The sequence below is a fragment of the Cydia pomonella genome, chromosome 10 (genome assembly GCF_033807575.1).
Source record: "Cydia pomonella isolate Wapato2018A chromosome 10, ilCydPomo1, whole genome shotgun sequence".
NCBI classification, from domain to species: Eukaryota; Metazoa; Arthropoda; class Insecta; order Lepidoptera; family Tortricidae; genus Cydia; species Cydia pomonella.
Genome location: NC_084712.1, coordinates 7,830,060 through 7,854,497, shown reverse-complemented (window position 1 = coordinate 7,854,497; position 24,438 = coordinate 7,830,060). Strand labels below are relative to the sequence as shown.

Here is a 24,438-nt window from a genome sequence, read left to right as displayed (position 1 = left end):
AGAAGGTCCTCAGTCTATGTGGAGTCACCACAATATCCTGGGTTTTACGGATATTCCCGTAACTAGAGCCAACAGCCAACGCCCACATTTTACGAGACGGCAGCTAAGTCACAAAGATATTCTAAATTCTAACACCAATATAAACGAAAAGAGTTAATTATAGAAGCAAGCTGCATATAAAAATATTAGACCCGCGTCGAATGCTTTGATGCTAACGTCTGACTCAGAATCAGAATAACTATTATAAGATAGGGACGTGTTTTTATGAGTTTCCGGAATAGTAAAGCCATGGACATGGACACACGAACGATGATCTCATCCCCCCGGAGGCGTCACGCCACGCCGCGCTGTAGTAGAAACTCGCGCCGCGCCAGTTCTTCCAGAGCCCTCACAACAAGTACCCGCGCCGTGCGCTCGCCGAGTGTAAACAAACAGTGTTGTCAGACTTTAAATCTTCAAAATGGCCATCAGCAGACTGTCCATCCTTAAGTTCTTGGAGCTGGTGAGTTTATATTCAATTAAACGTTATATTATTAATTATGCCACTGGCTTTGTGGGTTCCGGATGTCACACCCATTCTAAATTTGGAGTGATAATACTTTCGTAAATGCATGGACATGGACTATGAATGTTTTTATTACTGCTGCGTAATACCTGTAGGTAAACACAGTAGCTTCAAATTAAAAAGACTAGTATAGTTTAAACACAACTTTATTATTAGACTATTAGGATTGAATTTTCCACTTCAGTTTTCAGTGAGCAATGAGAGGTTTGTTGTTGTTGTGCCGGGCGTCAATGACTGTACATAATGTTTAAACCAAAGTGTTATGCACACAGTGTGCAGGCTATATTCACTCTTTATTTGAGATTAGTGCCGCTGACACCGCTGACCTGAACTTTGTAGAGATGAATGCATTAGGCATGGGTAGTTTGTAACATTGTCTTGTTTGTCTTCTTTACAATTTTTACCTTGCGTGGATTAGCTACTAACCTTGATAACAGGAAATTGAGGATGGTCTTATCAATCGTTATTGATATTTGTTGAGAATTACGAAATAGCTTCAAGATAACTAACATGTTGGGTATGCGACGTATACCTACTTAAGTTTACTTTAGAATTTACATTGTTTTTCTTATTTTTTATAAGTACTTTCCTAATACGGGCTCATTGCTTTTTTGAAAAGTTATATAGCTATTTTTTATGACAATTTTATGCTATTATTTTGTGCAACGCCTAAATTTTAACCACCAGCCATCCTCTGCGTAGTGACTTCATAGGTCATACTGAATAACTATTAGTATGGGAACAATGCCGAAACCGCGAAAAAAAATTGGCGGTTTCATACATTCCGGCTGATATGATGCCACTGATTTCTATGGGACAGCCAAACTTTTTTCGCGATTACGGTAACGGTCCCATAATAAAAGTTGTTCAGTATTATCAGATAATACTACAAGAGTATGGCTGGTGGTAAAAAAAAATACCATGTAATTACCTGTAGGTAACTTGTTGCATTATCTTTAACAGATTTTGCAAAATTTAAACCATGAAATTACCAGTTTTCACCGTTCGAGTAGATTGCCATGATCGTGGCCTGTAAATTAATCAAACAAAATTTGCCGTCTATAAATAACAATAGTATTGCAATACAACGAGGAAATGCCGCCAGCATCCTTGGTACAATGCCTTAAGGACCTATTTTAGATATAAGCTAGTCATAGTAATCATCTGTATATATCCATTATGTATATTGTTATTGTAAATAACAATAATATTTGTTTTGTTATTTAAGCTCTATAAATAATATTTTACTCGTAGTATACATATGTATAGTACGTAGGTAATCATATTGTTGTCATATCACCAATTCTATACAGTCGTATCTCCATCATTAAGAATCTAGGGCACAGTAATTTTCAATCTACTTTTCCCTGGAAGTCAACCAAATCATGTGAAACACACATCACTTTCAAGCGTAGGTACCTACGACTCCAGTAGGATTCAAGCGTATACTTAAGGTTGATAAGCCATTATGAATACGAATGAGTCTAACTTTCACCTTCACTGAATCTATAGGCACGTCCACTTTCCCTTCAAAAGGGCCCTTCATAACGATTACCAACAATTCCGTCACAGCCGAACATTGCGAGTATGGCCTCCGATTACGATTAGTTACAACGTATTTCGGGGTCAAGTTTCATTGGACCTTAGTTGTTAGATGAAATGAAGCCGGTTTGTGAAGCGCATAACAGGTTTTAGGGCCTTATTTGCCGTACATTTTTAATTTTGGTACAAGTTATTTTATTCCTTCGTAGACCGCCCACAGTTGTTTACTTTGTGGTGATGTTGAAAGAGAAATGTTTGGGCGATAGAACCGAACAGACTTTATGGCACATCTAACAATTTTATAGATTTCTAGCTATTTCAGGTAACTATTTTACGCGTTCGAATATGGACATTATCATAGTTTAAATACTTTTAAATACAATTTACCTTGTAATAAAAATCAAATAGTAGTTTTTTTAAATACTTTCAAGTTTATAAACTTATACCTACCTACTCCCTTTAGGTTTTCCTGGGTGTCCTGTTCAATGATGAAATCACTGTCGTGTCATACTTGGTCATAAATAGCTGTCTATAACACTACTTATACTGAGCGGTTGGCTATATATTATTAATTAAATAATTTGTAATGCTTCACACCAAATAAATATATTTTATATATTTTGTAAGTTGTATCTTTGGTTATTAATCTGGGTATTTTTGAAGAATTTGAGTGGTAAAAAACTTCATTATAAATTTTACTTAAATGTGCCCTTAGATTGTGCCACGCAATTAATACAATAAAAATAAGCATGTGTCGTGCTAAATGTACCTATTTCCTTTGAAATAGCAAAACGGTGAGTCATGCTACATCGGTTGCAAGTAGCCACATTTTTAAATTCCATTTCTCAATATAATATGTATATGTCTAGATATTTATTTCGATACATTAGACTGGTAGTTGCCGAAAAAAAGGACTACCTTAAAAAGGGTAAAAAAAGCTTGCTCGATACGCGGTCACCTGCCTGGTACGTGGACCTAAATCATTTTTGTCAGCCCATGATATTGCCCCAGATTATCGAAAAAAATAAATTACACCAGTTAGAACATGCGTTTGCATCACGCATTTCTATTAGGTACCTTCTAAAGGTATCTCTGGTGTTTTCCACGGGAGAATATTGTGCAGCGGAATGGCTTGACAGTGCTCATGCCACCAAAGTGGATGTCGAGCTGAACAAATATAAGATAAAATAAGACCCTCGTCTCCCTATTTATGCAGATTTTATAGCACCCGCTTACCACCGCCTAAAATCAAGGAAGCCCCCGTACAACATCGCCAAGGAACTAGTAGATGGACAATTCGACTTGCAACGTGAATGGTCCAGGACGTGGTACTCCTTAATGGCGGAAAAACTAGGCTCCGGAATTACACCTGGCTCCAAAATAAAAGGATTGGACCTTCCGAGGCGACACTGGTGCAAACTCAACAGGCTTCGTACCGGCCACGGACGTTGCGCTCAATATAAACACCGCTGTGGATGGGTGGACTCTCCTGCTTGCGCTTGCGGTGCTGAAACCCAGACTATCCAGCACATAATTGAAGACTGCCCCATATTACGCTATACTGCCGGTCCTCCAGAAGATCTGATCTCCCTGTGCGACGAAGCCATCAAATGGCTGAATGGTCTTTGTGTTGACATTTAATAATTATTGGATATTATATGCTTCTGTATTATGTTATGCCATACGATTAAATAAAATAAACCTTCTACATAAATTCGTCGAAGCAAAATAACATCATCATTTTCTCAGGATTAGCACGTTAGTGATAAAGAAATTAATTGATTGTACCAATATAGCACTAGTACTAAACCATGACCGCACTTATCTAATCCTACAGTCTGATGCCAAAATATCGTAGCTTGGTATAAAATGTGTGTACAGATACGACCTTCTAATTATAACTCGTAAATGCCGTCGATTGTTTCTCTGACACTGCCCGTATTCTTGGTTATGATGACACGCAGCGAGTCACGCTAGAAATATGTACACACACTTTTGAACGTAAGTCTGGGGAATAGGGTTCATAATGTGTAGCTACTTACATATTGATTGTACAAAATAACCGGCGCCCACTCAAAAAGGTCACGGAAACTAGATCCTCTGAGTTAACCAATGATACATTGCTGGTTCCGTCTTGACAATTTACAAGTATCTAGTCAAGGACCAGTTAGACTACCTGCAGTTATATCCTGTGCTTAAAAATCTTTTGCATGAGAAAATGTAGAGCATTTGAAGTGCCACAGAAGACACAATCAAGTCTCCAACAAGATTACCAGAACTCAAGTTTCGACATCTTGACTTTGTCTACAAAATTAATTTTGTCTAAAATTACTTACATTGAATTGTCGACTTTCTTTAAACGGTCATCCACTAAGTATCGAGGAGATTCCAATGAGATCAAACTGAATAGGTACGTTTGGGTTGTATTATCATAGATAGTCTAGGAATAGACCACCTTCATCTGTCAAATTAATAAAGGGGTGCCGCAGGGTTCTATTCTGGGACCTATTCTGTTTGTAATATTTGTCAATGATTTGGTTGATTGCATTAGTAAACATTTTAGCGATGTTGGAGTGGTCGTTTTTGCAGATGACACAAACGCAATAGTTGCCTCAACTAATACAGAAGAACTGAACAATAAAGTAAATGCACTCCTTAGAAAGTTTCAAACGTGGTTCAATAGCAATAACCTAACCTGAACATGAATAAAACAAAAGCCATGCTATTTAGAACAACGTCTAGGAATAGAGAGTCCCTACACGTTAACTTGGAAGGTTCTGATGTGGCCACTGAAGATTGTGTTAAATTCCTTGGTATACATTTAGATAGAGATCTTAACTGGAGAGAAGAACTTAAGTCGCTGGAAAATAACATCAGCTCCGCTTGCTATGCACTGAGAAGCTTACGCGATGAAGTTACTTTAAAGCAACTAACGTCAGTATATTATGCATTGGTAGAGTCTCGATTGCGATACAGCATTAAGTTTTGGGGTCAAAGCTACAAATACAATATAAATAAAGCATTTGTTGCCCAAAAACGTGCTATCAAAATCATGGTCCGTATCCCGTGGTGGCAGTCGTGTAGGGAACACTTTGTCCGGCTCAAAATTCTAACAGTACCCTGTCTGTATATTCTAGTCTTACTAACTGGAGTCGTGAAACATTTAGAGAGATACGAGACCGAGGAAGAAAGAATCTCTAGAATGAACACATGCAGGAAGGACTTGGACATCTTGATAGCGCCTAAATTGAAAGTTGTTCACCATTGTGTGCGATATCAAGCAATAAAATTGTATAAAATTTATAGCCTCCTTCCTAAAGGGCCGGAAACAATTAACATCCGTTCGTGGTGTACGATCTGATCTCCTGGAATTGGGGGATACTGCTGTTCCTCAAGGGTCTGTGATCGGAAATAACCTTTTTTCAATATTAATGAACGATTTCACAACCGCCACCGACGATGCGGAAATTGTGATGTTTGCTGATGACTGTTGTGTAATCGTCGCGGCAGAAAATCACATCCTACTCAAATACAAATTGGCTAAAGTAATGGACGAGGTAGCGAAGTGGTTTTCAGCCAACGGAATGATATTGAACGTTGGCTAATATAATACGCTTCTGCTTGCGAGGTAAAAGAGTGCACGATTTACACATAAGTTGCAATGGCCAGCGTGTCCCTCAGGTGGATCAAGTGAAATACCTAGGTCTGATAATTGACTCTGGGCTTACGTGGAGTCCGCATATTGATCAGTTATGTGACCGCCTGTCATCCGCTTGCTTCGCCCTGGGCAGACTTCGCCCCAGTCTAAATATAAATAATGTTAAGAAAGCTTATTACGGCTACTTTCATTCAATACTAACATACGGTATTGACCTATGGGGCGACGCTGCGGACCGACTGAGGCCATTCAAACTCCAAAAACGAGCGATTCGGTGCATATCTGGGGTCCCATGGGACCATCCAGCACAGGAACTGTTTAAACAAACAGGAATTCTCACCCTACCGTGTTTATATATCTTCGAAGTGGCAAAATACGTAAGACGTAACCTAACGCAATTTCCGACTCGCGGCAACGCACGCGGTGCGAGTTCCAGAAGGCAAAATGAACTTTATCCCCCTAAAACGCGACTTGCCAAGTCTAGAAAGTGTATGCACACGGTAGGGCCTAAAGTATATAATAAAATACTACTTGAGTTAAAACAAACTGCGAGCGACGACAATTTCAATAAAAAACTTAAATCTAAACTGGTGTCTGATGCATACTATTCTGTCGATGCCTTTTTCGAGACCTAGCACTGTATCTGGTGAGTAAAACTATGTACATTATATATACATACAAAACAACTGGTTCGTTAACTCAGCCTTGCCTCTCAACTATGAGCAATATTAAATAATAAGACTTAGCTATAAGCACAATGGTACCTGACATGTAAAATTTTATTTTATCAATAAAGTATTGAATTGAATTGAATTGAATAACTGCCTCCCCACAGAACTAAAATTAATGAATAATATAGATAAATTTAAATGCAGGCTAAGGGACCATTTAATTAGTAAATGTTATTACGATGTTAACGACTATATTTGTAATCTTTAATTTATTTTTCAAAGTGTTCACATTTTATTATGACATTTATACGACTGCAATTTTTAATATTTTATATTTTGTATATTTTAGTTTAAGTTATGCATGTTATTTATAGAATCGTGATTCATTTTAGTACTTATAGGTTAAATATATTTCCGACATGATTGTAAAATTGTTATGGAATAAATTATCTTATCTTATCTTATCTATCTTATCTGTCTCCATCATCAGATCAGCTCTATGACATCATATGCATAGGTATAGCATTTTCAACTGACTTACATTGATAATAACAATACTGGCAATTTTGGCGAAATCGGATACGAAACATTGTGCCGAATTCACCTCCAAACATTGCAAGTTTACTAAAAGCTTATAAAAAACGGAATCGAATCCTCCAATGACCAGAGTCTCAACTGACACGTGTGCGTTGGCGCCCACCTTGGTTCTCACGAGTACCTTAATGCCTTTATGAGGTCATGACTCGAAATAAATGGCACAAACACCCATTAAATATCCTACGTTCATTCAATTGATACCTACGCATTGGTATAGTATATACATTAACCGTCTGAAACGTCCAGTGAACCAGCTGTCCATAATACCTATTTATAGCAATTAGACTGAATTAAATTTCCATAATTAACCACATTTAGAATAATATTATCGTAAATATTCTATTGATTAACATTAACAGCCCAGCCACGGTATCACGATATTACCTAACTAACCGTATGTTATATTTAATAAGTTTTCGGATGCGGGCTAAATTCAATGAACTGATAAAGTACCCAATGTTCAAGTCTTATCGGAGCTTTACACTTGTGTTACCTATTCATTTTGATAACGCGTACCCTTCACAATTGAATTAAGTACATCCGTAGTAATAACAATTGGCGTAAAGCTAAGAATTTTTATACGAGTTATACTATACAACCTTGCTTCTGGAGACATTTATTGCAGTAGTTACCTCGTACTGACCTTTAGATTTTTGTTAAGGATTGCAGACTATCAGTACATACTGACAAAACAGACCATTCTCATTGACTATTTAACTGATTTTACTTTAAAAAAACAATACCAACAACAATATCTTTATATACAATACCGGTATTGATTCCAAAATGCCTGTATTCGGATTTAAATACCGGTATCGAATCGTCCGATACCGGATACGCTAGTCGGAGTTTAGCTGTCAAAAACATTATGTAGCTACGATCCACCCACTTAAGAGCCTAAACAGCTTTGGAAATCAATTAATCCTCATCAGGAAAGCTATCCTCGCGAGGCCCATTGATAGCCGACCTCGATGCTTGACTTGAATGTATTATCGCGGCATAATTGTGGCACTATATGACATCATATTTGACTGTTTACTACTCGTAATGTGAACAAGTCTGTCGTCAATGAGGCATTTGTAATACACCTAAATAATTCTATAGATATAATTAGTATACTGAGCACCTAATCTACTATGTAGGTGCGAGGTGTGTAAATAGTGTCTCAGACTAATTAGAGAGCTAACTACATTTCAGGTGTGTTATTATTATATCGAATTCGTAGTTAAATAAGTACGACACCTAAAAGACAATTAGTAACAATGTAAATAATCAAATGTAAATTTAATGAGAAAGGCAGCTTAAATGAGTAGTCATATCACGTTTTGTCAACATATGGCACAAGTAGATAAAATCAATATAATATAGGCAATCAATAAAATTTAAAAATTACAGCAACATAACTACTTACCTATAAGTGATATCTATAACGTTTGCATACTTAGGTAATATAATGTATTTAGGTTAGGTTTACAGATCATTTAATCCCATTAAGAATTTTACAATTCACTTATTATGAGAACTTAAATTAATTAATTACTTAATAATAAGCGTTAAGAAAATAACAAGAAGGTAGTTTACACAATACTCGGACAATAAGTTACCAATACACATTCCCGACTCATGCGCTGCACAAACTTAACAACACAACAACATGATTTATAACAACATTAACAACATAGTCAGAATAAGCATGTCGTGTTAGAAAAAATCTGAATCTTAGCCTTTTTTATGAACTTATAGTTTCTTAATTTGTGAGATAAAGGCGTGCATTCATCTTGAATTCTTGACCGCAATTCGTAACGTAACATGTTCACTATAATTAGTTTCTAAATTAGTGCTAATTGTCTTTACTGCTGACTAATTGTTAGGAGCATTCGAGTTCAACATTTCATTATACTGGGTGTAAGCTTATGGTAGAAATTAAATATTGTTCACCTTACGATATTTGTATTGCCAGAATAAGTTTTTGTCAAAATAGCCAATAATATTATAGTTACCTATACAAAAATGGCCAGTTGTTTATAAAAAGTAATGACTTCACTAGTGTTCAATAAATCATCCCTATAAACTATTTATTAAATTGTTTCGTATAATCACCGTGACTCACGCAAGTTGAGGTCTCAGACCAGTTCATTGTAAACAAGTTATCGTACGCGTAACCTATTTACTCACAACGGCGGTTCGCGTGATACAAGCAATGAGATCATTTGCCATTTATTTTTGTGAATGACGTGTGGCCGGAAAAGGAACTTCTGTCAACTACGACCTTCTTGGAGACCTACAAGCACGTCCTCTTCTATTGTTATATTTGACACCATTTGTTATGCTTTTGTCATTTTCCTTCCCTTCTTAACATTTTGTGTTCCATATTAATCTCCCGCCTTGACTGGCAACAGTCAATATAACATTTCGCTATAGATTCGTCGATTAACAGACAATGTAGCCTAAAGTGAGGTTCAATAGTAATTGCAAATAATGTAAACAAACCAATTTACCTTCATTTCTTCTGAATCTCGCATCTTTTTGTGGACAAGCATAATAATTAATATACCTAATATATTAGGTATAATTATTATACCTTTTATTTATATCAATTACTCGTTAAAATATACGTTAATTATTTTTATAATAAATATATGTTCAATGCAAAAAAAATATTTCACTTATGTATAATGTCGTATAAATATAATTTCTATTGAACTTCACTTTAGGAAGAATAGTGAAAACGTGATACATAACTGTATCTAACCTTTGTCGTCCGTCACGTTCGCGATATGGAGGTCAGATTGTATTTGGCCTTACGTAGTGACCATAATCTTGCCATAAGGTCTAAGAAAAAAATATAAATAACTAAATTACAAATAGGTATGTTGATATTGTTGACGCTGACGCATAAATGCTTTTAACACAGGGCGTGTCAGGGTAAAGTTAATTAGCATGATGTTTACAAGGTGTGTAAGTACCTTAATAGGTTGGTATTTCTCTTGACATTTTGTACCACGGACGTACATACATAATTACCTACTTATTATGGTTGATCTGCATTATAAATATGAAAACATTCTACCTATCTGACGAATGGATTTTCTAAAGATATGAAGTTTTTACACATTAAGTATGGCTAATCTAATCGCATACTCCATAGGTATAAATAGAATAAAGAACAAGAATAAGGTCAACAATATTTAATATATTATAACTATTTCTTGTATCTCAAACGTCTATTCATTGATTCCAGGCTCTGACATGCTCCTGCGTGGGAATACACGCAGTGAGCTTCAACGCCGACGTGGAAACAGGCATGTTGGTGACCGGCACCTTCGTCGGGTACCTCATCGTCATCGCCGGCGCAGCCGCTGGTAAGCACTTACTTACTTACCCAGAGCTATGGCAGTCGTTTTCAGGTCTCCGTGATCTTTAATAGTGATGTGGAGCTGGGCATGTTGGTCTAACCTCCCGGCCTAGAGAATTACAATCGTAAAAGACGATTAAGGGTCAGCCGTAAAATGTGATTAAAGGGAGCCATCCTGGATCCGTCTTGCTTGCAAAAACTTAATGGTAAGAAAAATTAATCCGTCAGAACGGCCAGAATAAAAGATATTTCTTGTCATGAGCAAGACGAAGAAAGTTTACTGAAGCTTTCACAGGGTAGGGTCTACTTCAGAGACTTAATTTAAAATTGGGACCACATAATCACATCACATCGATTTTCTACCTAAAGCAAGCTGGTAAGTATTCGTTCCGTAGATATCTAATAATCATGAATTTTTCAAAACAGTGATTGCAGTTAGCCTATAAACTGAGCTTCCACTATTTTTATAACCATAAAATATAAAGTGGTAAATGTATTGGTTGTTGGTTTCAGGTTACATTCTTCAAACCCCGTCCCACAAGCGCGTAGACATCTTCTACACACTGATTGGAGTAGGCCTCTTCATTGCCAGCGGCGCGATCCTCATTGACAGGTGAGTCCACTTATTAATTATTATTTTAATTAGCTATATTTGATCAGAGAACTTGGTAGCAAATGGTCCCAAAACTTAAGTACATTTTTTACATAAATTATCTTTTATTTACTCGTAACTCTCGGAAGTACCAAAAGCGCGTATTGTGCAAAGAAGTCAAGACACGTACCTAAGAAACAAAAACTCTACCAAAAAGAACATTTCACGGTCATTGATTTTTATAATGCCTCATTTATATAGTCATAACTAGTTCTCTATTTCATAACAAGTAACCGTCAAAAATATTTTTAATACACACTTTTATTGCCGACTGCACTTTCTCTATCTTGTATGTCTATCAAGTACTTCTGGAGACCTTTCAAATGAGCCTAAATTCAATGTGTTTATGTTTTCCCATCGAAGAGTTCCTTTGGCTACCTTCCGACTGCATCATCAGATCAGCTCCATGTTAGCATACTATTGCATTGTCATCGGAAATACGGAAATATACCAAATTTCAGCTCAAACAGACACCAGGAAGTGGTTCAAATATAAGTTGCAAGATTTGAAGCACATGTAGATTTATACAAAGAAGATACGCGGTGAAGCTAAATAAAAGTATGTAAAAAGGCCGAAGCGCGTGGGTAATATTTTAACTAAAGTCTATGGAAATTTCAATAGTACATTGTGTAACGAGGAGGTAAGTGAAATTTTGCAAACGAGGTCTTTAGATTGCACGACAGCCGCAGGCTGGAGTGCATTAAAGACTCGAGTTTGCAATTTTCTTACCCCTGGAGATACACAATGTTTTTCATCACACTTGCGAAAAAAAAATTAAGCGAAATAATTCTTAAATCTTTTTGAATGACGCAAGTCGAGTTTTCAGTAAGTGTAGGTATTCCTAATATTTACTACAATTAAACAAAATAATAACAGAGCAAACTTTGAATTTCAGATTCCACAATGCCTCCAAGACCGAATTCGTAAACAAGAATCTGGCGAAAGCTTCTCTGTCCATCATCAACGGCGCTGTCCTGCTCTTGGATGCCGTCCTCACTCAACGAGGCGGTTAAGTTGACACTTCCCGCCCTAAGCCAGCAAGGACTACTTTAATACTTAGCACATTAACAATACTTCAAGACAAATACAATCCAAAGACTTTAAAGATCTGAAATGATCAGATTTTAAATTACAATAGCAAGTACAAAACGTACCTACAGTGAAGAAGAGGTCAGCGGTGGCAGCATGGTTCCATTTTTATCACTTGTCACTATGCCTGTTACTTTCACGCTTACATATTTTTTAGAACGTGACAGGCATGGTGACAAATGATAAAGAGCCGACCATCTTAGCCCTCCTGCTAGCAATTGTCATATACACACTGTAGAATAAAACAACGAGGACTAACAGCCAGTCAAGACACCATATTGAGGTTATTTAACCCACCTGCAAAGGTATTCATTTTATAGATAAATTATCTTTATCTACTTATATTTAAGACATTTAAGGAATGCACATTAATAGAAGCTTTAATATTATTATTATTTGGTAAAAACGTACCGTAATATACTATTTTATACCAAAAGGTAAAAAACAATTCGTAAAGGCCTATATTTATGTAGGCATATCCACACAATAATTATCATGTACTAAGTACAGGAGAAACAAAGTATGAAGTTATCTAATGTATTCACAAAACCTCGTTACTCCGTCTCTTCCAAGGTTATAAGTAATTTTAAGGTAGACTATAATAACTTATTTTCGACAATTTTAATATTAATCTAAGACTTCACATATTGGTCCATTTACAGTCATAACGGCATTTAAAGTGTTATTATACACTCATAAATTGTTATGTATACATTCGAGCCTTTCGAGCTTATAAATTGCAACTTGTAAAATGTGTATCAATTTTATACTGCAAATCTGTGTATGTTCGTAAAATGTTTAAACTTGAACTTTTTTTTATTAAATGCCTATTACTTTGTTGATTCTTTTTTCCTTTTTTATCACTGGTTTCTACAACTAGTCATTAGTCCTGTTTCCTCAAGGTGTTTTTATTTACCGAAGTGCAGTCGGTAAATATCAAATTAATAATATTTCGTACAAAAGCCATGAAACTTATCGAATAGACAACCGTTTCAAGAATAACATACTTTATCACTAACTCACAATATTTTACCGTACCTGACGGTAAACTGAAAATGGTGCTCCTTGCAGATAGTGAATGGCTAAGATACCTACTACCGTCAACCTTCTCAACATTGCTTGCTATGCCCAACATTGCCTGGCTTAAAAAAACGGTTGTCATTACCCAACAGTTGGTTTTGTCTAATTTCTAAAGCGAGGTTTAGACTAGCAAGAACTTCCATGCAATTTTCAGTACATTACGGTATCTGATATCATTTTTTAATGCAGTTTACCTTAGTAGTCGGCAATATAACTTGCTCGTAAATTGCATGCAAGGTCTTGCTAATCTAAGTCTCGGGCGTATGGGCGCGACTATTAAAAAGTAATTAGATATTTATTATATTATACAGTTGGTTTTTTAAGAATCACCGTTTTTTAAGCCAATAGTAGACAATATTGAGAAATTTGACGGTACCGATTGTTTTTATTAACTCATATTGTACAAATTGCGATAACGTGAGTCCAAATGTTTTTACTATGGAGTGTAGAAAAAGGAGCAAAATCTCTAAGTGTCCACCAAAAACATTTAATAGGTGGCACCACAATATTCATAACATCACACCGGAATGAAATGTCATAGACCTAGTATTTTATATACTTAGATGTGATGTGCTATAACGCGTGCGCCTGTGCGGGATAGAACATACGCAATGCGACAAAGTTAAAAACACGTTTTAACATTCCTGACAACATACCAAAAGCAACCTACGTAATTTGGTCGGGTTATTTGTTAAACCTCCCCCCCATTTCATGTCTATGTTATTATACCTCTATGATGAAATTGATGAAAGTTCATGTAAGTTCATGAGTATAGGTATTCATGAGCCTACCTTGCGCCACCGGAGAGAATAAGAATTATTATTTAAAGCTGAAAGATGGTCACTTTGGCATTTCCGTTCACTGCTTTGGCAACAGTTCTGCCATAAGAGATTGGCGTCCTTTCTCTACCGTCCATAGTTTTTAGGCGTTTTACTACGAGTAATGGCTAAGCTAATGGCGACAGCGTGCGGCGGCATCTCGTATGGCCCTCTAGGATTTAAACTATGAACGAGAAAATATACAAGGACGTTAACTTCCATAGCGCACTGAGTGTCGCACAATGGTTGTAATAGATGGCGCTCAGTTTAAAATATGTATTTTATTTTAGGTTTTTTTTAGTGGTGAAATATAATCTTTATTTACATAATAGATATATACAGAGGTATTACTAATTCAGTATAGCTAGTTTAAATCTAAAATAGGCCCTTGAGGCATTGTACCAAGAATGCTGGCGGCATTTCCTCGTTGTATCGCAAAATGCTGATACTTTGTGCGAGGACGAGGGATCCATCAGCTCTTTGGTCACCAGTTACGTCAACCAGACGCTTCGCAAAATTTATAATTAATTTTATACAAACGAATTCAAAGTTAAACTTAACGTCAAATTTTTATTTACGTATGTTTTTAGGGTTCCGTAGCCAAATGGCAAAAAACGGAACCCTTATAGATTCGTCATGTCCGTCTGTCTGTCCGATTCTGTCACAGCCACTTTTTTCCGAAACTATAAGAGCTGTACTGTTCAAACTTAGTAAGTGGATGTATTCTATGAACCGCATTAAGATTTTCACACAAAAATAGAAAAAAAAGCGGCCAAGTGCGAGTCAGACTCGCGCATGAAGGGTTCCGTACAATTTAAGACGTATTAAAAAAAAATCTTCTTACTAGATGTTGTTCAACATTTTACCACTTTGGACACACATTTTACCACTTTGGAAGTGTCTCTCGCGCAAACTATTCAGTTTAGAAAAAAATGATATTAGGAACCTAAATATCATTTTTGAAGACCTATCCATAGATACCCCACACGCATATGTTTGATGAAAAAATTTTTTTTTAAATTTTATGACATATTAAAAAAAAACTACTCACTAGATCTCGTTCAAACTAATTTTCGGTGGAAGTTTGCATGGTAATGTATATCATATATTTTTTTTAGATTTTTCATTCTGTTATTTTAGAAGTTACAGGGGGGGGGACACACTTTTTTTCACTTTGGAAGGTTCTCTCGCGCAAACTATTCAGTTTAGAAAAAAATGATATTAGAAACCTTAATATCATTTTTGAAGACCTATCCATAGATACCCCACACGTATGGGTATGATGAAAAAAAATTTTTTTTTTTAATTTCATGACGTATTAAAAAAAAACTACTTACTAGATCTCGTTCAAACCAATTTTCGGTGGAAGTTTACATAGCAATGTATATCATATATTTTTTTTAGATTTTTCAGTCTGTTATTTTAGAAGTTACGGGGGGGGGGGGACACACTTTTTTTCACTTTGGAAGGTTCTCTCGCGCAAACTATTCAGTTTAGAAAAAAATGATATTAGAAACCTTAATATCATTTTTGAAGACCTATCCATAGATACCCCACACGTATGATTATGATGAAATTTTTTTTTTTTTTTTAATTTCATGACGTATTAAAAAAAAACAACTTACTAGATCTCGTTCAAACCAATTTTCGGTGGAAGTTTACATAGCAATGTATATCATATATTTTTTTTAAATTTTTCATTCTGTTATTTTAGAAGTTACGGGGGGGGGGGACACACTTTTTTTCACTTTGGAAGTGTCTCTCGCGCAAACTATTCATTTTAGAAAAAAATGATATTAGAAACCTCAATATCATTTTTGAAGACCTATCCATAGATACCCCACACGTATGGGTTTGATGAAAAAAGATTTTTTGAGTTTCAGTTCTAAGTATGGGGAACCCCCAAAATTTATTGTTTTTTTTCTATTTTTGTGTGAAAATCTTAATGCGGTTCATAGAATACATCCACTTACTAAGTTTGAACAGTACAGCTCTTATAGTTTCGGAAAAAAGTGGCTGTGACAGAATCGGACAGACAGACGGACATGACGAATCTATAAGGGTTCCGTTTTTTGCCATTTGGCTACGGAACCCTAAAAACAATACATTTTGGGGGTTCCCCATACTTAGAACCAAGGCCTGTCGACTTCCTTAGAAAGACGTGCCGCTTCATAATTGCGCATGTGTGGTCTGACATTCTGGAAATAGATACCAGTTATTAATATAAAAATATTTTGTTACAGCAACATTGCTCCTATCTGACTTTGTCTATTCAACTTTGGCAACAAATAAAATCATTTTTATCAAATATTTTGATTTATGTCACACTACCATATGTAAATTATTATTATTTTATATAAATTATTACCTATTTCAGTTTGTCTTTGTCTATGTTCATAAAATCTATAGAGGTCAGAAGCACATATACCCTCCATAAAGCCTTGCACTTGGGTCTGGCCGGTTAGAACATAGACAAAAGTCTGCAATGTCAATGCTGTCAAAGTCATTGACGCAAAACTATTTTCATTTTCAAAACTATCAGTTTTCATATAAAATGATTAAATAACGATTTATGTTCTTGAAATAGATTTATTGATTAATTTAAATTAAAAATCCACCGCACAGTATCTCCGCTCAGACTTGGTTAAAGTTTAATCCATTGTACTAAACTAAGAAACAACAATTATTTCAAGGTAAGAAATATTTTAGTCTATAAATAAAATAAGTGTACTATTGCCAAATACATAAATTTAATCTTACCACCCTCTTAAGTCCCTCGGTCGCCCTATCGCATCCAAAATTACAATCAAAATTCATCATAGATGTAAAACTGGCAATTTAGAACTCTGGTAGCTATTAGCAAGGTTAGTAATTAGGGACATAAGTTATAGTATTGTTTAAAATGTGACTGTTTTGTTTTAGAGGGTGAACGTGAGAAAATAATCCTTGGCCGTCATATCATTTCCTTGGAAAGGCTCAAAATCAAAAGGCACGGATCCGCCACATAATTCCGACTAGTTGTAGTTTCCCGGTGACCATCAACAAGACCGCTGCACTGAGCTGTGGAGCAGAAAGTGTCCGACAATCGGATAGATGTAATAACAACTTTGTCTGTCATATATTCATGTATTTTTAGTTTTCTGGGCTGATATATATATGTGCTATGATTACAATTTACACTAAATGCAATTGTGGAGTAAAATCAGATGTGCCAAAGATCATGTTTTAGATATATAAAAAGCTATATCAAATGCAATAAATAGTATATCTATATATATAAAATTGTTTTTATCATGAAAATTTTAATGACTTCTATTTATTGTTACGAAGGTAATCTGGGAATTAAAACATGCGCTAAAAATAGGCGACCTAAACATAAATAACGACTTAAAAAAATCAAAAGATAATAATCACACGCACAGGATAGGTTAACTATTTGGTACCCACATCAATAATGAACCGAAATTACCGACCTGTGGTCTCATTGAATAAAATTCATATACGTATGTAGATATTATATGGAGTGTCACAGTTAGTTCAACAAGCCCCGTCCGATACATAAATTTGTATAGAAAATGACTTGTTTCCTGTCTATTGTATGTTTTTCGAACGAATTAAGCTCTTTTGATCCTAATATATAGGAATAAAAATATTTATAACTTGATAATAAACTGTATTGTTACCTTTTATATTGATAAAACTTCAAAATATAGATATCATTATCTCTTAGGACAAAGGAAGCCTGTGATTTTGATTAATATGTATCATAATATTTTTTAATTTGGTAAATAGTAAATACTAATTTAAAAACCTCACCCCAACAAAAACAAAAATGAAAAAATACAAAAAGAAATTCCGTCGCCGGGATTCGAACCCAGAACCACTAGCTAGCTAGCTAGAACTGGATCACTACCTACCAAAACCCGCCAGGCTAAACCGGTTGTCAATTTTAGTACTGAGATACAAAGAGAGCGCCACTAGTATAAACGAACTTTTGAAAGGGACATTTTTTTGTATGGAGTTAGCGTTCTTCTCCTAGTGAGTATTATATTCTTTGCTTAGAACTGAAACTCAAAAAATCTTTTTTCATCAAACCCATACGTGTGGGGTATCTATGGATAGGTCTTCAAAAATGATATTGAGGTTTCTTATATCATTTTTAGGGTTCCGTAGCCAAATGGCAAAAAACGGAACCCTTATAGATTCGTCATGTCCGTCTGTCTGTCCGATTCTGTCACAGCCACTTTTTTCCGAAACTATAAGAGCTGTACTGTTCAAACTTAGTAAGTGGATGTATTCTATGAACCGCATTAAGATTTTCACACAAAAATAGAAAAAAAACAATAAATTTTGGGGGTTCCCCATACTTAGAACTGAAACTCAAAAAATCTTTTTTCATCAAACCCATACGTGTGGGGTATCTATGGATAGGTCTTCAAAAATGATATTGAGGTTTCTAATATCATTTTTTTCTAAAATGAATAGTTTGCGCGAGAGACACTTCCAAAGTGAAAAAAAGTGTGTCCCCCCCCCCCGTAACTTCTAAAATAACAGAATGAAAAATCTAAAAAAAATATATGATATACATTGCTATGTAAACTACCACCGAAAATTGGTTTGAACGAGATCTAGTAAGTAGTTTTTTTTTAATACGTCATGAAATTATAAAAAAAAAAAAATTTCATCATAATCATACGTGTGGGGTATCTATGGATAGGTCTTCAAAAATGATATTAAGGTTTCTAATATCATTTTTTTCTAAACTGAATAGTTTGCGCGAGAGAACCTTCCAAAGTGAAAAAAAGTGTGTCCCCCCCCCCGTAACTTCTAAATTAACAGACTGAAAAATCTAAAAAAAATATATGATATACATTGCTATGTAAACTTCCACCGAAAATTGGTTTGAACGAGATCTAGTAAGTAGTTTTTTTTTAATACGTCATGAAATTAAAAAAAAAAAAATTTTTTTCATCATACCCATACGTGTGGGGTATCTATGGATAGGTCTTCAAAAATGATATTAAGGTTTCTAATATCATTTTTTTCTAAACTGAATAGTTTGCGCGAGAGAACCTTCCAAAGTGAAAAAAAGTGTGTCCCCCCCCCCTGTAACTTCTAAAATAACAGATTGAAAAATCTAAAAAAAATATATGATATACATTACGATGCAAACTTCTAACGAAAATTGGTTTGAACGAGATCTGGTGAGTAGTTTTTTTTAATACGTCATAAAATTAAAAAAAAAAATTTTTTCGTCATACCCATTCGTGTGGGGTATCTATGGATAGGTCTTCAAAAATGATATTTAGGTTCCTAATATAATTTTTTTCTAAAGTGAATAGTTTGCGCGAGAGACACTACCAAAGTGGTAAAATGTTGAACGAGATCTAGTAGTTTAAGTAGTTTTTTTTAATACGTCATAAAGGAACCCTTCTTGGGCGAGTCCGACTCGCACTTGGCCGCTTTTTTTAAATATTTTTTACGACACGTAATTAAAATTTGTATAATTTCCATTATGTTATTTAACTCCCCACTCCATAAATAACGATACTTTTACCAAAATTATTAATTGTAAGGTCCCTCGAGCAATACAGCCCCTAAAAGTTTAGTTCTTTTTTAGGGTTCCGTACCCAAAGGGTCAAACGGGACCCTATTACTGAGACTTTGCTGTCCGTCCGTCCGTCTGTCACCAGGCTGTATCTCATGAACCGTGATAGCTAGACAGCTGAAATTTTGACAGATGATGTATTTCTGTTGCCGCTTTAACAACAAATACTAAAAACAGAATAAAATAAATATTTAAGGGGAACTCCCATACAACAAACGTATTTTTTTGCCGTTTTTATAAAGAATGGTACGGAACCCTTCGTGCGCGAGTCTGACTGGCACTTTCCCGGTTTTTTTTTTAATTCAGAGACAAACTAGTTTATAAAATCGATTTGGTTGGAATGATGAAGCAGTAATAACATTTTCACAGATAAGATTTTTTTGTAACATTACAGTTTATTTTTATGCTGATTGTTAAGTATTCGCGGCTTTTGAACTTATCATAGAGGGTTTATAATATGTGTGTATATAAAAAAAATATAGTCTGAAGTATAGTCCCATAGAAAATTTGATTTCGCGCATATTTCTACTGACAAAGTTGTTTGATAGACTATAACTGTACAATTGTCCAAAAAAAACACTTCTAACGCAATGAAATCGTCATTGGTTAAAAAAAATACTGGTTGGTTTTGTCACGGACCTCCATACTCCTGTCTATATGTAGAATTCCAGTGACAAATATCTTGACTAAATCGTGCGACTCGTGCGAATGAAATATACAATAATTACATGCGGATCATAATACAACACTAAGTAAGTGCCTTCGTAGAAGCGGTAAAACTACAGAGCTTGTATATGAGTATCATATCCAGTCTCTCTCCAAATATACCGAACACGTCAGCGGTAAGTGGCGTTTTTAATTTGTAATGTAAAACAAATTGTGTGTGAAAAGTCCATTTTCGACTAGTTTGGAAATAGCTTAAATATAAATGTACTTGTCCGCATCTCTAAACAATTCTCCTTAAATCTTTATCCAACATTAATAATGTGCACGGGGCTTAGCGGATGCGCTTCTATTTCGTATGTCCCTGAATAATGGATCGGTCGCCATCATTGCCGTGGCTACAGGTCGCGTAATTGCCGATGTTGGTCCGTCTGTCTCTGCACTAAACAAGCTATTTTAGAAACCGATACATTACTATTCCATGCATGAAATAATTAAGTCCATTCCATATTGGTTCACCGAAAATTCGCTGAGTATCCACAAATCTAAAATTGAGATGATAATTCAGCTGTTGATCAAGATGTAATTTGAAATGATGCTTCAATTAATAGTTAAAACTCCAGCCCTGGATCCGGCTGACTTTCATTAAAATACGTCAGCCGCAGTAGAAATCTGTAAAATGCCTCTATTTCTGAAATTTCTAAGAGCTACAAATATGGCTCATCAAACATAAAGTTTGATGTTTAGAAGATCTCTCGCACAAGTCGCACAGGTCTCTGACAAGCAAGTACCCCAACTGAAGTCAGCGAATATAAAATAGGTTCTTGTCTCGCAGTTGTCTCGCAACAAATTTTGCTCATATATAGCTGGGTCATATAGATATTCAGACAACAGGTTCGACATTAACTGTCATGTGTGGGAATATCAAAAGAACGCTATTATAGCGTTTTGCCAGACTTTTTACACGTACAGCCTGTGGAAAGTTAGACTCGCCTGCTTGCCCGTTCTGGAAACACTGGGATGATGTAATATGGCATCCAGAGACTTAGTATGTAATTTATTATAATGAAGTAAAGGTTTAACTAACATAGGATTAAGTAAAAGGAAAGTATACTAACACTGTGGACATGGACTGAAAAAAAAACAATTGGAAAATGAATTGAATTAATATTTGGGAAATTTGAGCGAAGTGTGTTCTGCTTTACATTGCTTTTTAGGGTTCCGTAGCCAAATGGCAAAAAACGGAACCCTTATAGATTCGTCATGTCCGTCTGTCTGTCCGATTCTGTCACAGCCACTTTTTTCCGAAACTATAAGAGCTGTACTGTTCAAACTTAGTAAGTGGATGTATTCTATGAACCGCATTAAGATTTTCACACAAAAATAGAAAAAAAAAACAAAAAAAATTGGGGGTTCCCCATACTTAGAACTGAAACTCAAAATATCTTTTTTCATCAAACCCATACGTGTGGGGTATCTATGGATAGGTCTTTAAAAATGATATTGAGGTTTCTAATATCATTTTTTTCTAAAATGAATAGTTTGCGCGAGAGACACTTCCAAAGTGGTAAAATGTGTGTCCCCCCCCCCCCGTAACTTCTAAAATAACAGAATGAAAAATCTAAAAAAAAATATATGATATACATTGCCATGTAAACTTCCACCGAAAATTGGTTTGAACGAGATCTAGTAAGTAGTTTTTTTTAATACGTCATGAAATTAAAAAAAAAATTTTTTTTTCAACATACCCATACATGTGGTGTATCTATGGATAGGTCTTCAAAAATGATATTTAGGTTTCTAATATCACTTTTTTCTAAACTGAATAGTTTGCGCGAGAGAACCTCCCAAAGTAAAAAAAAGTGTGTCCCCCCCCTGTAACTTCTAAAATAACAGAATGAAAAATCTAAAAAAAATATATGATATACATTACGATGCAAACTTCTAACGAAAATTGGTTTGAACGAGATCTAGTGAGTAGTTTTTTTTAATACGTCATAAAATTACAAAAAAAAATTTTATTCGTCAAACCCATACGTGTGGGGTTTCTATGGATAGTTCTTCAAAAATGATATTTAGGTTCCTAATATAATTTTTTTCTAAAGTGAATAGTTTGCGCGAGAGACACTACCAAAGTGGTAAAATGTGTGTCCAAAGTGGTAAAATGTTGAACGAGATCTAGTAGTTTAAGTAGTTTTTTTTAATACGTCATAAAGGAACCCTTCATGGGCGAGTCCGACTCGCACTTGGCCGCTTTTTTGTTTTGTGGTGATGAAGAAATTTACCTCTAAGACTGTAGACACCAAATTCTCGTCAAAGTTATCACGAAAGAGAAAGGTTTATTTTACGATCCCCAAAACCTTAGAAAACACTTCCCCAGGATAGCAGCGACAAGCTTTCTCTGAAAATACGTACCCTCGTAACTTTTCTTTACAACCTGAGTTTAATTTAGCAACCGGATACAAACGCTGAGTGCCAATCGTCTGTTAGAAATAGCTGGGTCAAAATTCTATTCGTTGTCTTATTTTTGACCACTCTGTCATGCTTGTATGTATGTCTTCTATTAAAAACTAAAAGAAGAAGAGAAAAATTAAATACAAAATTTCATCTCATAAAAAAAGCTCCACTCCGGCACATTTTTTGGAGATAAAAAACAAGACAACGAAAAGAATTTTGAACCAGGTACTATTAATTAACAGCGGTTTAGGCTTTTTAGCATCACGGTAGATACTTACGATCTTATACACTTAAACCAAGTACTAGATTACAACTAATTAAAAAAAAAAGTAGGTAAATCCATCATTTTAAAATTACCACGCGGCTTCTTGTTTACAGTTAAATTTTGGTTAAAAAAAGTTCATTGCTTAAACGCTTTAACTTTTTTTTAAACTGTTAAAAGTTGTAACGTATTTACTTATTAGTAAAAATCTAATTTACCTATAAATACGTTGCGCATAAGGTTTTACAGTCATAATATTCAATAATATATGACCCTCATCGCGAACGCACTTTGTGGTAGCTTTTCATTCAAAATGTCGTATATAACCAATATTTAGTCATATGATAACCAAACCAATCTCCAAATTAATATGGAAACCAAATTTGCCCGCAAGCCAGGCATCGAACACAATCAGGTAAATTGTCAGTTCTCCAGCTGGCAAACGGAACTCCATTTACCAATGAAAAGCAAACAGGTGAGGTAGCCGTGAAAGGGGGAGTGTTCGGTGCATAATTAAGATAGCTCCGATCGTCTTCGCCCAAGCTGCAGTTCCCACGTGTAATATATTCAATCGGTTTCTACAAGTTTGCTTTACTGTGGCCAGTGATATTCCAATCGTCGGCAGAGAGCTGGAGAGATGGTTGCTCAAACTAGCAGAAAGCTTCCTGATTACTAATAGTTGTATTGTAAACTGGCTCGACACAGTAGCGAGAGTGTACCTGCATGCCCGTTATACTGTCTAAATCCTGGGTCTACCATGTTTGGAGTCTTCTTATATGCTGCTACTGATATTTCTGATTTTTTGTGCACCGGCAACGGATAGGGTAAAAGCTACGCCGTAGAATCGTCGTAGCATCGCCGCGTATGTATGTACATATACGAGTATATATGTAATAATGGAACTGAAACCAACTTCGGAACTCTCCCATCAAACTGACAAACTGGTCAGAAGAAGCAGCCAAAGACAACTCTTTTATTTGTGAAAATTATTGCACGTGCCGTTAAACAGCAATGTGTATTTCGAAGATTTTAATATAAATGGTGTAAAAAAAATGTGTTTTTACTTAATTCTGTATTTTGAACATCGCTTATCACGTTGCCGATTTAATCTTGGCACATATAATGGCACACATACAATGCTTATTTTTATGAACCAACAATGTCATATAACATCTAAAAGGAAAATCTAGCATCACAAATCAGCATACAAAATCGTTTTTTAAAAAAGCTATTTGGACGATGGAGTTAGCGGGAAACAAAGTAACCGTCTGCCGCCACCCATATGGCGGCCTGCATATTTCACTGGCCTGAGAACCTTGGAAACAATCTGCTCTATCTACTGTTTTTAGAAAATGTGACTCGCATATGATTATGCCCGTGTACGAACAGATGAATCTGGGGCGCAATTCCACTCGATAGAT

At 35.4% G+C, this 24,438-nt stretch overlaps 1 protein-coding gene and 1 long non-coding RNA gene across 2 annotated transcripts; both read left to right on the top strand.

The window, feature by feature from the left end:
* The first annotated feature begins 355 nt into the window (after positions 1 to 355).
* Positions 356 to 12,971, top strand: LOC133521983 (uncharacterized). The gene is made up of 4 exons (XM_061857146.1): positions 356 to 502; positions 10,275 to 10,395; positions 10,902 to 11,001; positions 11,936 to 12,971. Exons 1-4 carry the CDS (start codon positions 461 to 463, stop codon positions 12,051 to 12,053), a joined length of 381 nt encoding a protein of 126 aa, XP_061713130.1. The 5' UTR covers positions 356 to 460; the 3' UTR covers positions 12,054 to 12,971.
* A 3,198-nt stretch (positions 12,972 to 16,169) lies between these two features.
* Positions 16,170 to 17,309, top strand: LOC133521973 (uncharacterized). Its single transcript, XR_009799973.1, has 2 exons — positions 16,170 to 16,720; positions 16,950 to 17,309. It is a non-coding gene; the product is annotated as an uncharacterized LOC133521973 (long non-coding RNA).
* Positions 17,310 to 24,438: the final 7,129 nt, after the last annotated feature.